The sequence below is a fragment of the Aspergillus japonicus genome (assembly GCF_003184785.1).
Source record: "Aspergillus japonicus CBS 114.51 unplaced genomic scaffold BO86scaffold_32, whole genome shotgun sequence".
Taxonomy (NCBI): domain Eukaryota; kingdom Fungi; phylum Ascomycota; class Eurotiomycetes; order Eurotiales; family Aspergillaceae; genus Aspergillus; species Aspergillus japonicus.
Genome location: NW_020291669.1, coordinates 248307 through 261127, shown reverse-complemented (window position 1 = coordinate 261127; position 12821 = coordinate 248307). Strand labels below are relative to the sequence as shown.

The 12821-nt window shown below is 57.8% G+C and overlaps 5 protein-coding genes across 5 annotated transcripts; 3 read left to right on the top strand and 2 right to left on the bottom strand.

Annotated features, from left to right (window-relative positions):
- Positions 1-13: 13 nt before the first annotated feature.
- On the top strand, positions 14-2690 carry BO86DRAFT_123194 (nucleobase cation symporter-1 family protein). Its single transcript, XM_025666034.1, has 6 exons — positions 14-46; positions 157-495; positions 594-664; positions 742-991; positions 1067-1794; positions 1851-2690. Exons 2-6 carry the CDS (start codon positions 390-392, stop codon positions 2373-2375), a joined length of 1680 nt encoding a protein of 559 aa, XP_025526650.1. The 5' UTR covers positions 14-46; positions 157-389; the 3' UTR covers positions 2376-2690.
- Positions 2691-3020: 330 nt separating this feature from the next.
- BO86DRAFT_315422 (putative cytochrome P450 pisatin demethylase) lies at positions 3021-4893 on the top strand (the record flags this gene model as incomplete). Its single annotated transcript, XM_025668093.1, has 2 exons — positions 3021-3151; positions 3354-4893. 2 exons carry the CDS (start codon positions 3021-3023, stop codon positions 4891-4893), a joined length of 1671 nt encoding a protein of 556 aa, XP_025526649.1.
- Positions 4894-5088: 195 nt separating this feature from the next.
- On the top strand, positions 5089-8105 carry BO86DRAFT_390135 (uncharacterized protein). Its single transcript, XM_025672317.1, has one exon. It carries the CDS (start codon positions 5237-5239, stop codon positions 8042-8044), a length of 2808 nt encoding a protein of 935 aa, XP_025526648.1. The 5' UTR covers positions 5089-5236; the 3' UTR covers positions 8045-8105.
- A 23-nt stretch (positions 8106-8128) lies between these two features.
- BO86DRAFT_448922 (putative adenosine deaminase) lies at positions 8129-9814 on the bottom strand (the record flags this gene model as incomplete). Its single annotated transcript, XM_025676673.1, has 4 exons — positions 9703-9814; positions 9409-9554; positions 8421-9240; positions 8129-8320 (listed from the first exon to the last, which is right to left on the bottom strand). The coding sequence occupies exons 1-4, from the start codon at positions 9757-9759 to the stop codon at positions 8129-8131; spliced, it is 1215 nt and encodes a 404-aa protein (XP_025526647.1). The 5' UTR covers positions 9760-9814.
- A 1110-nt stretch (positions 9815-10924) lies between these two features.
- On the bottom strand, positions 10925-11909 carry BO86DRAFT_380240 (uncharacterized protein; the record flags this gene model as incomplete). Its single annotated transcript, XM_025670712.1, has 4 exons — positions 10925-11141; positions 11306-11453; positions 11536-11634; positions 11798-11909. The coding sequence occupies 4 exons, from the start codon at positions 11907-11909 to the stop codon at positions 10925-10927; spliced, it is 576 nt and encodes a 191-aa protein (XP_025526646.1).
- Between the last annotated feature and the right edge of the window lie 912 nt (positions 11910-12821).

Here is a 12821-nt window from a genome sequence, read left to right as displayed (position 1 = left end):
AGCTGATTGGCTTGCCGAGAGAATCAATGACGAGGGCGATGATACGGTACGTTCCGACTCACCTCCCAGTCGATCCCACCCGTTTATCTGTTATAGCATCTGGTATATATATACTCAGACTAACTTATACATCGCTGCGATGGCTGCCTGGCTTAGCTGGTTCTTTACTACCTCCTTCTCTCTTCATTGCATACCTCCCTGCCCTTCCATCTCCCATCCAGCAGGTTGAGTCTCTCGTCCATCCACTCATCGTCGAAAAGATCGCGCCTTCCCCGCCAATCTTGTACATACTACCTGTTGGGCATCGCGAGATTTCGACTGGGCTGGCCTAGCTTTGGAGTGCATCGCCTATCCCCTTCACCACCGCTCATTCCGACTATCACACAGACATGGAAACAACTCGTCTGCAACGATGGCTGAAGAAATTGGAGGTGTCCGCGGAGCCTGGATTGTCCAACACTCAGCTGATGTTGATGAACCATGATTTACAACCAGGTACGTTGGTTGATCGGTGGGAGGGTTGCGGTTTGCGACGTGATACTCGCTCTAGCTCTTGCGCACAGACTGACTGGGATGGTTTCGGATTCCTGCAGTTGAACATGAACGTCGACAATGGGGATGGTACAACTTCGTCGCCTTTTGGATAGCAGATTCTCTCAATATCGTGAGTACCGCTGCGAGCATCTTAGCCGACCACGGCCTGCCGCCTTCTGGGCTGACAGAATTCGCTTGTCCGACTAGAATACCTGGATGATCTCCTCCTCGATGATTGTGGATGGCCTGTCATGGTGGCAGTCGTGGATATGTGTCTGGGTTGGGTACTTCATTGCCGCGTGTTTTGTGTGCTTGACTGGTCGCATTGGTGCCGTCTACCACATCTCCTTCCCTGTCGCCTGCCGCTCCAGTTTCGGCATCTGGGGGTCCTTCTGGCCCGTATTCAATCGAGCTGCCATGGCTGTCGTGTGGTACGGTGTCCAAGGCTACATCGGAGGTAAGGAAGCCCTGGCGCCGTTGCTACGCGAACCAGCCGCGATGGCTTGATCGGAGTATATCTGATGTGTAACAGGCGAGTGTGTGACCCTGATGATCCGATCCATATGGCCCAGCTACAACAACCTGCCCAACGGGATCCCTGCCAGTGCCGGCGTCGATACGAAGAACTTTCTGAGTTTCTTCCTGTTCTGGCTGCTATCTCTGCCCGCGCTCTGGTTCCCCGTGCACAAGATCCGTCATCTCTTCACCGTCAAGGCCATCTATTCGCCCATCGCTGCCATTGCGTTCTTCGCTTGGGCCATCTCCCGCGCCAACGGAATCGGCCCCATTGTCCACCAGCCCGCCTCGGTGCACGGCAGCGTCCTGGCCTGGGCCGTGGTGAAATCGATCATGAGCTGCCTGAGCAACTTCGCCACTTTGATCGTGAACGATCCGGATTTCTCCCGGTTCTCGCGGACACCGAAAGATGCGCTGTGGTCCCAACTGCTTACCATCCCGATCGGATTCGGAATCACCTCATTCATTGGAATCATCGTTTCCTCGTCGTCGGCCGTCATCTTCGGCGGTGACTTTGTCTGGAACCCCCTGGACCTGCTGGGCAAGTTCTTGGACGGGGCAAGCTCCGCGGAGCGCTTCGGGGTGTTCATCATCTCGACGGGCTTTGCGCTGGCGCAACTGGGGACCAACATTTCCGCCAACTCGGTCTCTGCGGGTACCGATATGACGGCCCTGCTCCCTCGATACATCAACATCCGCCGAGGAAGCTATGTCTGCGCCGCGATCGGCTTGGCGATGTGTCCAGTATGACGATCCCTGTTCTTATGACTTGTACAAGGACTTTGACTAACCGAGCCTAGTGGAAACTCCAATCGTCGTCGAACCAGTTCACCACCTACCTGTCCGCCTACTCCGTCTTCCTATCCTCCATCGCGGGCCCCATCGTGTGCGACTACTACCTCGTTCGCAAGGGCTATCTCCAAGTGAAGGACCTGTACAACGCGAGCCGCAGTTCGCCGTACCATTACATCTGTGGCTTTTCCTGGCATGCATACGCCTCGTACATTGCGGGCATTCTCGTCAACATTGTGGGCTTTGCCGGAGCGGTGGGCCGGGAAGTGCCGGTTGGCGCGCAATACATCTACAACATCAACTACTTTTCCGGCTTCGTCGTGTCGGCCGTGATGTACTATGCGCTGACGCGCTTCTTCCCCATCCCTGGCACCAGCGACACGTGGCATGAGGTCAAGGTGGAGGGTGTTCTGTCGATCGCGGACGGCGAGGAGGTGGACGGCGAAGAGGAGAACACTGCGGGCAAGCCGATAGACTTTGCGGCGACTGTTGATCAGAAGCATCCAAAGTCGCGGGCGTCCTCGCTTGTATGATGATTGATGATGAGACACGATTTCTTTTCTTATGATGACAGTGCACTAGTTTGTTGCCTGATGACGAGCACAACCATTTTTGTAATTTGACACATACCCACACAGAATCATACCGCTATCACCGGGGTTTCTGCCGGGATAGGGTTGCATCTCCATGCTTAGTAATTTCCTGAGTTCGTATCTGGTGGAATACTCGAACCTTGTAGCGACCAGATTTACTCCGAGTCCGCGGCGGGGCTGCTTGAGGAGACAGTGACCGGCTGCTTCAAGTGGCACGTGGGGACAATATACCGTATGTACCAGGATTCCCCCGTGTGAACGCTAAGTATAGTTACTCCGCGGGTTCATCAGCTTCTTCTTCCTTTGTTTCTTTTTGCCGAGCTACCCTCCCAAGGTAGTGTAGTCGCTGAGTAAGAATGCACAGGTATACAGTACAAAGTCGGTGAGTGACTGCAGCCTTTCAACAGGCAAAAGCATGTCATCTGGTGATACTCTTCGCAGCGCTCTCTCGACCCGTTCGTTGTGGGTGGTCTAGCATCTTCCAGTTATCCAGTCATCTACCCCTTTCCGTCATCGTCTGCGCTGGCTGTGCTCACGATATCGTGGAATCAATCTACTTGCCTCGACGCCCTACGCGCCGCGACGATGACTGCAGCCATCCTGCTCGTCGTCCAGTTCCTGCTGGCCGATCTCCTCGCCCAGCTGCTTTACCGTTGCTATTTCCACCCGCTGGCGCGCTATCCGGGTCCCTTCCTGGCTCGGTTTACGAATATCTGGTAGGTCGGCGGTTTCTCTTTGCTGGCGATCCATGGAGCCGGACTCAACTGGAATGATCTGGGCTGGGCTGGGCTGAGCTGAGCTGGGCTAAGCTGAGCTAGGCTGTTGGGGAACACTTAGATGTGTACATATCATGTGTGTGTGTGTGTGTGTGTGTGTGTGTGTGTGTGTGTGTGTGTGCTAATCCAGCCCCAACCCCAGGCGCTTCGCAAGCTTCCTCCGCGGCCAGCACCACCTCACCGAAGAGAAACTGCACCAGCGCTACGGCCCGATCGTCCGGGTCGCCCCGGACTGGCTCTCGTTCTCGCAACTGCCCGCCTTCGAGGCCATCTACGGCTTCCACAAGGCGATCGAGAAGGACGACTTCTACACCTTCGGGGCGCCGCGCCCCCAGACCGACGTCAGCGTCTTCGCCACGCAGTCGAACCCCGTCCACCGCCAGAAGCGCCGCAGGATGCTGGCGCCGGCCCTGACGCGCACCAAGGTGCTGCGCTACGAGCCGGTGATCGCCAGACATGTGGCCGTGTTGGTTGCGCGGCTGGAGGCGGGATTACGGGAACAGGAGGAGGGGCGGCAAGCAGATTCCGGACAAATGGAGGTGGAGGTGGAGGTGGAGGTGAACGTGGCGCCGCTCGTCCACCGCTTCACCCTGGACGTGATGCTGGACATCCTCTTCGGGCCGGCGGTGGGCCCGCACCCCTACACGGACAACGAGGTCGCCGGGGACCTCGGCGCCAGCATCCGGTATGTGAGCAGGATGGTCTGGAGTTACTCGCTCTGGCCGGCGTTCGGGTGGCTGATGAATACCCGTCTGGCGGTGGCTTGTCTGCGGCGGCCCCGGTATAATGCGGCCGGCGCGATGGTCGGGTTGAACGGGCTTATGCACCGCGCCGCCGCGGCGATTCTGGGGACTCCGGAGGTTTTTGTTCGGGCGGAGGGTTCGCAGCAGCAGCAGCAGCAGCAGCCGGGGATTGTGGAAAGCTGGCTTAGGGTGGGGATGGGGATGGGTTCGTCGGCGGATGGTGTTGCAGACAACCACCAAAAAATGACGCCGGCGGAAGCTGTGTCCGAGGCCTTCAATTTGGTGTTTGCTGGTCCCGGCAGCATGGCTGCTGCCTTGACGGCGGTTCTTTACCAGTTGGGTCTTCCGGAGGGTCAGGTCTGGCAGGAGAAGCTGCGCGCTGGCGCGGGGAGTGAGGCGCTGGAGGGCTCGATCTCGATGGAGGGCTCTTCGCCGTCGCTGTCGCCGCCGCTTGAGCTACAGGCTGTCATCAAAGAGACCCTGCGCTTTCGCGCCCCCTTTCCGACGGCGTTCCCGCGAGTGATACGGTCGGGTGCCGAGATGGCCATCCCGGGCCTGTCCCATCCCCTGCCGGCGGGCACGACGGTCTCGGCCAGCACGTATGTTCTGGGTCGGTCGCGGGAGATCTGGGGCGAGGATGCCGACCAATGGGTCCCGCAGCGCTGGTTGTTGGGGAGCGCCGACAACGACGACGACGACGACGAAGAATCTCGTCGGCAGATGGACCGCCGGTTCGTGGCGTTCAGCAGAGGGCCCCGGGGCTGCAGTGGGCGCGATCTGGCGTCGCTTATTCTTGCCAAGGCTGCGAGGGCGATCGTGCAGCGGTGGAGATTCTCTGCGTCTGCTGCGGCTGAACTGCGGGGCGCGAGCTTTCTGGAAATGCAGTATGACCTGTGCCAGCTCCGATTCGTGCAGCGGTCGTCGTCGTCGTCCGATTGATCATCGTGACGACGGTGGGTGACTCAAAGAACCAGCTGTAGTACATCGGGGACCCTTTTGGGATGCCGAAGAGGAAGGCTGAGTCGAAAGCTGAGAGACGAAAGGTGGTGGATTAGATGCGATGATACCGCTTTGGGATCCCGCCGCGGATCTCGTCCCCACCCGTTGACTCGAGTACGAGTATATAATGGAGCTCATGGGAGCTCTTGCTTTTGTCGATCGCTGGTTTCAACCCACTCGACATCTTTTTTTTTACCCCTCCTTTCTTTTCTAACTCTCTACGTATCCGAACGGTGGTGTTGAAGTCCTGTTTCCCGACCATCCTCCACCAGGGACTCCAACGATGCTGTCCGGCGGCGCTCTGCCCCAGACTCTGGGCTCGATTACCGCCACCAAAATCAACGAACTCTCAAAGCAACGGAAGTTGTTCGAGCAAAGAAGGAAAGAGATCGCCAAAGCCGCCGAAGATGCCACCGATCTACGCACAAAGACCAAAATTCTGCTGGAAGGGGTGACCAGACTCAAGGGCTATCCGAACATCGCCATCGACCGTCACGACGATCTGGATGCAGACCATTCCGCAGGCGGCGACACGTTCGTGAAAGACCTGTCCGAGGGCGCGGAGTACGCCAACATCCGACGCTTTCTCCTCCAGAGCCAGTATGATCCGTCCGTCTCGGAGCGCAGCCTCAAGGGCTGGATCGCCAAGCTGGAGAAGGAGCTTCAATTCCTGCAGCTCCGACACGAGCATGCCTCCTTCTACAGTGATCTGGTGACGGAGTGGCTGGGCGACCTCAATGCGGGGGAGCCTGTTGCTCCGAGTGCAGCCGGTGCTGGCGCCGGCGCCGACGAGAACAGTGCGAGCTTCGAGCAGGTCGGGCGCGCCGAGATGCACGAACAGCGCGCCAAGTGGGAGTCCCTGGTTTTCACCGAGGCGGACATCGATGCCGCGGCGATCCGCTCGTATCTAGACGGCATCTTCGAGACGTCGACGCAAACCCAGCAGGCGCTGAAGGGGCTGCGCGACAAGATCCGGTCCTTCGGCACTGAGTTTGCGTCCAAGAAGACCTGGTTCAAGGCGAAGGATCTCGCTTGGATCTCCAAGTCGCTGCTGAGCTCGGACCTGCTCACCAAGGAGAAGACGGCCATCCTGAAGGAGTTCATGCGCAACCCCGCCGTCGCCCAGGAGGTCGCTGACGTGCTCAACATGCGCCTCGGCGCACTGGACACCTGGGCCTGGTCCGGGGAGGGCATCCCGGTCGAGATGCGCCGGCAGCTGAACGGCAAGTACCGGGTGTCCATGGATGAGGATCTGCTGGACAGCCTCATGTTCCAGTACCTCGGCGTGCGGTGGGCGGTGGCCCTGCGGTCGGCCCTCGAGGAGTTCCTGGGGTCTCCGGCCTGGAAGTCGCTGCGCGACGAGGTCTCGGAGGAGGAAGTCGTGCGGCGGTCGCGCTTCCGGAGGGAGTCGGTGAGCCAAAGCTCCGGAGTCCAGTCGGTCCACGCATTGCGGAAGAACACGTTCAAAGAGGAGTACTTCATGACCTCGTTACCCAGCTCGGTGAACGATACCTCCGACCCCTACGCCGAGGAGGACGCCGACGACGCCGACGAGGACGAAAAGAAGAAAAAGAACGGCATGGAGATCAAGCATTCGCTGCTCCATCTCCTCATCACCGAGTCCCTGATCTACACCTCCCTGCATGGAGAGTTCACGGCCATCCGGTCGGACTTTGAATATTTCGGACCCTCCCTCGCCCACACCACCATCTCGACGGTGCTGGAATACTTCGGAGTCCCGCAGACCTGGCTGCACTTCTTCGACACCTTCCTCAAGGCCCCCATTTCGTTCGTCCAGGACGGCCCCACGGCCTCCGTGTCGGTCCGCAGACGCGGAGTGCCCATGAGCCATGCGCTCTCGGATTTCTTCGGCGAGGCGGTGCTGTTTTGCATGGACTTTGCCGTGAACCAGAGCACGGACGGCGGCTACCTGTACCGGCTGCACGATGACTTCTGGTTCTGGGGTCACGAAGACACCTGCGTCACGGCGTGGCAGACGATGACCACCTTCGCCGAGGTGATGGGTCTTCGATTCAACGAGGAGAAGACCGGCACGACCAAGTTCGTGGCCAAGGATACGGTGCCACGGCCTCATGCACACGCAGCCCCCAAGGAGAAGAAGCCCACCGCTTCTAGCGTTCTGCTGCCCCAAGGGGACATCCGCTGGGGCTTCCTCAAACTCGACCCGGAGGAAGGGCGCTTCATCATCGACCAGGCCCAGGTCGACAGCCACATCAGCGAGCTTCAGCGGCAGCTGGCCTCCTGCAAGAGCATCTTCGCCTGGGTCCAGGCCTGGAACAGCTACTTCGGGCGCTTCTTCGCCAACAACTTCGCCACGCCGGCCATGTGTTTCGGCCGCCGGCACATCGACATGGCCATTGCGACCCTCAACCGCATCGAGCGCACGCTGTTCCCCGACCACGCCAGCGGCGTCACCGACTACCTGCGCCACAAAATCGCCCACCGCTTCCCGGACCACGTGCGCGACCTCCCCGAGGGCTTCTTCTACTTCCCCGTCGAGCTGGGCGGCATCGAGCTGCTGAACCCGTACATCCCGTTCCTGGCGATGCGCGAGAACATCAAGCAGAGCCCGGCCGCGCGCCTGCGCACGGCTTTCCTCGAGGACGAAGCGGAGTACCTGGCGGCCAAGGAGCGGTTCGAGAAAGACGGGCCCCTGATGGGTGATTCCGGCTGGGGCACCTACGGCGGTATCGACGCATCCGAGGGCCCTTCGTCGTCCTCCGCTCTCGCGCTGGCCGAGTACACCCGAAACCCCGAGACGTACAGCCGGCCGCTGCTGCGCGCGTACGAGGACCTGATCCGCGTGCCCGAGGAGGAGAGCGTCGACCAGACGGCGCACTTCCAGCGCCACCAGATGTCGCTGGACGAAGGCATTGAGACGGAGACGAACAAGCGCAAGATCATCTCCGGCGACTGGTGGGCCATGTCGGCGTACTGGCGGTGGGTGGCCGAGCTGTACCACGAGGATATGACCGACCGCTACGGGAATCTGGCGGCCGTCAGCCGCGAGTACATGCCTCTGGGGGTGATTAAGACGCTGAAGGAGGGGAAGTTCCGGTGGCAGAGCTAGCTTCTCTCTCGATAAAAGTCTAATGTTGAATTATCTTGTCGATAGCTTGGTATAAAGCACACTCTCTTTTGTATTTTGGGAACGTCAATCCTTGTAGTTCGCCGCAAAGTCATCTAGGAGTCGGTGCAGGCGCTGTTTCTCTTCCGTAGACCCAAAGATCGCGCCGTACGACTGCCTGCAAAGCCTCAACACGTCCGCCCGATGAAGATGGAAGTGCTCCGCCGCGAGCCGGTACTCGTTCGACACCGGGCTACAGAAGAACCCGACGTCGTCCGTCTGCGCGAGTCAGCACCCACATACCCAAGTACTGTACAGTACAGTACATCCACACCTCCCAAGCAAAGAAACTGAGGGGTAAAGCTAAGGGGACACTCACACACAACACCACCCCACACTGACCCCCTTCATCAGCCCCCAGCCACCACTCCCCAAAATGATGCTCCGCGAACCCGCCCTCCACCATGCCCGCGTGCACATTACACGACAGACACAGCTCCAGCGCACAGCCCTGCCGTTGAATCTCCTTGATCGGCTCGGACACGTGGATCACGTGGCCCAAACGATCCGGTTCGAACGCCAGCAAGGTCCGTAGCTCCTCCTCCTGGTTCTGCGGGTGCAGGTTTGTGGGGATCTCAGCGAAATGCACCGTCACGCCCAGGCCGGCGGCCTTGGCGGCGGCGATGGCGGGCGCGTACTGCGCGATGTTGCCTTTCGTGGGGTTGCCGCAGATGTCGAGGCCGACGACCACGCCCCTGCCTGGACTTTGGGGTTGGGGGTGGGTGCTAGTGCTAGTGCTAGTGCAAGTGCTGGGGCTGGGGCTGGGGCTGGGGCTGGGGCTGGGGGTTGGGGATCGGTACTTGATAGCCAGCTCAACGACCTTCATCGCCTCGCGGGCGGTCATGGTGCCGCGGTCGATGGCGAGGATGAGGTTCGTGGTCATCGTGGCCGGTCCTGAAGCATCCCCTTGCAGGAGTCGTTGCTGCTCCAAACTAAACTCGGCCATCGTCTCCAGTACGGCGGTCAGGTACTCCTCCCGCGTGAACGACTGCGCCGGCGAGGCGCGCGGGATCGTCCGCAGCTCCAGGTAGACGACGCCGTCAGCGGCGAAGTCGGCGAGGGTGGCGCGCGTGGCGGCCCGGATGTCAGAGAGGGTGGTGAGGAGGTGGTAGATTGTTGTGGAGAAGGTGGTGAAGAATCTATGCTTGGAGTTTTAGTATGGAGGCGGCGTATGTTTGTAGAGGCGCAGGAGGCTGGTTAAGTGGATGGTATGTGCGGAAATCACTCGCGAGTTTTGATATTGGGAGATGGGTGTGTGTGTTTCGCTCTTGAGATGGTAAAGGGAAAGGCTGGGAAACGAAACGCACGTCTGCAGAGAATAGTCCACTTTGCCGGGGGGCATCACGACCAGGGGGTCTTCGAGGGTGAAGGTCTTTGGGGATTGGGCTTTCTTCTGGGCCCAGAGCTCGTGGAGGCATTGCCGGCTTATGCTGCCGCTTAGGTGGGCGTGGAGCTGCAGTTTGGAAGTTAGTAGAGTTTCTGGGCTGTTCTGGGGAGGTGAATGTTGTGGATGGTGAGGTGTGGGGTTTGATGGTAGGGAGTGTAGTTGAGGTTCCTCTGAGATCGGTGAACGAGAGGAAAGGATCTCTTGCTTGACTTGCCTCAATCTTGGGGAGAGCTCGAGTAAACCCATGATCGACAGGCTTGGAAAGGTCCATTGAGATAGTCCCGAGCAGCTCAATTGCTCAAGATAGTCAATGGGATGGGTTGTTGTTGACGGGTTGATGATGATGGTGCGGGGCTGATGCGTGCGGAGGCGGGGAGCAGAACAACATTCCGTCGAGGACTGGCGGGGAGAGCAGCTGACTTCAACGATCACGATCTGATTAACTGCCACTTTGAAGTTATCATCTCAAGATCCCCCACAAGAACAGCTCTGATTGTGCTTCACTCGTATCAATGATTCTACTTGCAATACATGAATCATACGCCGTACGATAGCTGAGGAGTGTATCAAGTACTGAGCACACCCGAAAGACCAGCGGGACCCTCTTTCAGTTTCAGATCTCCGACACAGGAGTCCTATCTAAATGTATGCCGGCTTGAAACTACAAGACAAAGCGGGTAGACAAGTGGCGCAAGAGACGCGCAATTCCCGTCCGAATCGAAACATGAAACCAATCGCTGGCATGATATGCCCTAACTAGCGCGTCTCATTGGCGCCCTCTTGAAAGCGGTTCAAGGCGCATTCAACAGCATGGTATGCGGCGTTCTATGCAGGTAATGAACCCCCACGGTGGCTTGAGACTCAATGGGACATAAGCTACTTCTGTCCGTGAGCCGTCTCGCTTAGAGATCTCCACGGGCGGGGGCAGCGGTGTTATCCCACCCCATCGGTCGAGTCAAATGACCAAAGGGAAGTAAGCAGGTTGATTGGACTTCCCTCAAGAAACCTACTTGCGGCATTAATGCCCTCTGTCGGTGGGTATTCCTTGAATTCACACCTCTTTCAGCCAGGGTCCATGGCATCACCCACGCCACACGTGTTGATCACTGAATGGTCTATAGCGTTAAATCTGGCTTGGTGGACGCATAGGGCTTTGCTGCCCTTGCGCAGACGTAGTGCGTCATGTTATTGGGCAACCTGTATCGGCATAGCTCTCCAGAACGTGTCCCACTCGAGTTAGTCTCAATGGTAAAATGTAAGATGGAAACGCGTGCGCCCCAGAGCCTGGTTTCATATAGATGTGCGTCCCTTTATTGGCGGAGTGGCTGGTCATGCTCACAGGGATTGGGGACTAGATGCGAATATTGGGAGATCAGCCCCCGAGAATATACACGCGAAACGAGAGCAAAGAGATACAGAAGAGACTGACGACAACCCTAAGGGCTCAGAGCTAGTGGCATGGCCGGCATCACCCGGCTGGGAGTGGCAGAGTCAAGTATCGTCGGTAGCCCGGGCATACCGAGCCTCGATATGGCCAAGCCCCATGTCGAATCCGGAGCAGCGGAAGGAATGGCAAACAACGCTATGGTAGATAAATGCCCGGAGTGGGCGAATGCATGCAAGACTCCAGTGCCACAGCCAACCGGATGATGCCTGTACGAAAGCGCAAGTAAGCATGACACGTGTCGTGAACTAGCTCTTCAACCACGAAGTACTTGAGGCCAGGAGCACTAGGGAAAGGCCCAAACAGTTAGCATTTCCCGTGTGCTGTGCAGTAGTACAGCGCGAACAAGGGCCGAATCTGATAAAGGACCGACCAGGATGGCCGCGCGCCGTCTGACTTGACGTTGCTTGTGGAGGTGCAGCAAGGCATCACTGACTTGGGAACCGTCCCACGTAGGGCTTTCCACACGTTCACGGGCTTTTCGCTAAATACGCCAGCGCCCCCAGACCACACGGTAATTACTGTAGTTGAAATGGGAAATCGACGGAACGGTCATGCTCCGTACGCTACCGCAGACCCACAGTCGATTCCCACACGACTTACTGTTCACAGCTTCCAGTATCGTATGTCTTGCTTCTCGAAGGACTCGAGAAACAAGATGACCGGCCCAATCGTCTCTTGGAGGTTTCCACCTGGAACGCCCTACGTTATTTTTAGCCATTGTTCATGCTTGGGTCAAAAAGCAATGTCAGTGGACTGAGGGACTTAGTATACGCCTAAGATTAAGAGTGCGATGTGGAAAACGGGTGGGATTTGATCTGTGGCTCGGGTAGACCAAGCCATACCCGAAATGAAGGGCCCTTACTAGGCCCTGATGGCACTCGTTTCAGACGCCTAGTGTCTTCGGTTTGAGAAGGGCGGTTGCCCATACACTGGGAAGGGACAACGTCATTGGTGTCCGGATCGGCGACCTTCATGATGAATGCGATAGAGTATTCATTCCACGATGTTCCTATTGCCATTCCGTATGAATGGTCCCCGTCCAGAGAACAGTCGCGAGATGGTGAGAGAGACGTCGCACAACTGCAACTACGGACCAGGAATAATTTAAGGAAAGGGTGACATCCTCGATTGCCTTATGATTGCATTATCGGAATTCGGCAAGCATAAAGGGGGTTGGCGCTACTCAAGAGCTAAGACTTTTCATTGGCCGATGACAGCAGCATAACTGGGCCTTGGGAATGTCGTTTTGGCATAAGGGAATCGACGTTCCGTCATGATGTCTCCGACAAGGAGGCTTGTGTGTCGTAGTCTAGATCAAGGATACATTGTTGTGGACGCCGCAGCGATGAGTTAGTTGCCACCCCGTTCAGCCAGCCCGGTGCTGTCGGGGGTATGTGGTAGTATCCAGGTCAAGGCCAGGGTAATCACCATGCAATCATAGCTAAAGAACCGAGAGAAACCAGTCAGCATCTGTTCATTGATGGAAGAACAACAATTGAGAAAAGAGCTGCGCCAAGTCGCAATGTCTCAGAACCAGTGTCTCCTTGACTTTGTCAGGCCGTAGGGCAACCCGATGGTGTCACGGTCCCTATTCGCGATCGATCAAGCGTGGAATTGTATCCACCGAGATTGAATTCGTGGTAGCGAGTTCTGTCTACTCGTCTCGTCCAAACGAGGTCCGACCCCAGCAAGGTAGTCAGCATGAGTAGGCCCTCTCTCTCTCTCTCTCTCAAGCTGAGATGACAGGGGAGGTCGAAAAGATGGCGAAGCCCCCGCGTCACTCAATGACGACCGCAGAATCTCGTAACTGACATGCGCCGAGGGGGAGCAAGGGGTGAAGGATGTTTGCTTGTTGCATGGCGCGAGGGAGAACGATTCGACTCCCA

Excerpts from the sequence above, each read along its gene's own strand:
- BO86DRAFT_123194 (XM_025666034.1), top strand. The coding sequence starts at position 390 with ATGGAAACAACTCGTCTGCAACGATGGCTGAAGAAATTGGAGGTGTCC. Across the intron at positions 992-1,066 it reads TGTCCAAGGCTACATCGGAG|GCGAGTGTGTGACCCTGATG; the intron begins GTAAGGAAGCCC and ends GATGTGTAACAG. Across the intron at positions 1,795-1,850 it reads TCGGCTTGGCGATGTGTCCA|TGGAAACTCCAATCGTCGTC; the intron begins GTATGACGATCC and ends AACCGAGCCTAG.
- BO86DRAFT_390135 (XM_025672317.1), top strand. The coding sequence starts at position 5,237 with ATGCTGTCCGGCGGCGCTCTGCCCCAGACTCTGGGCTCGATTACCGCC.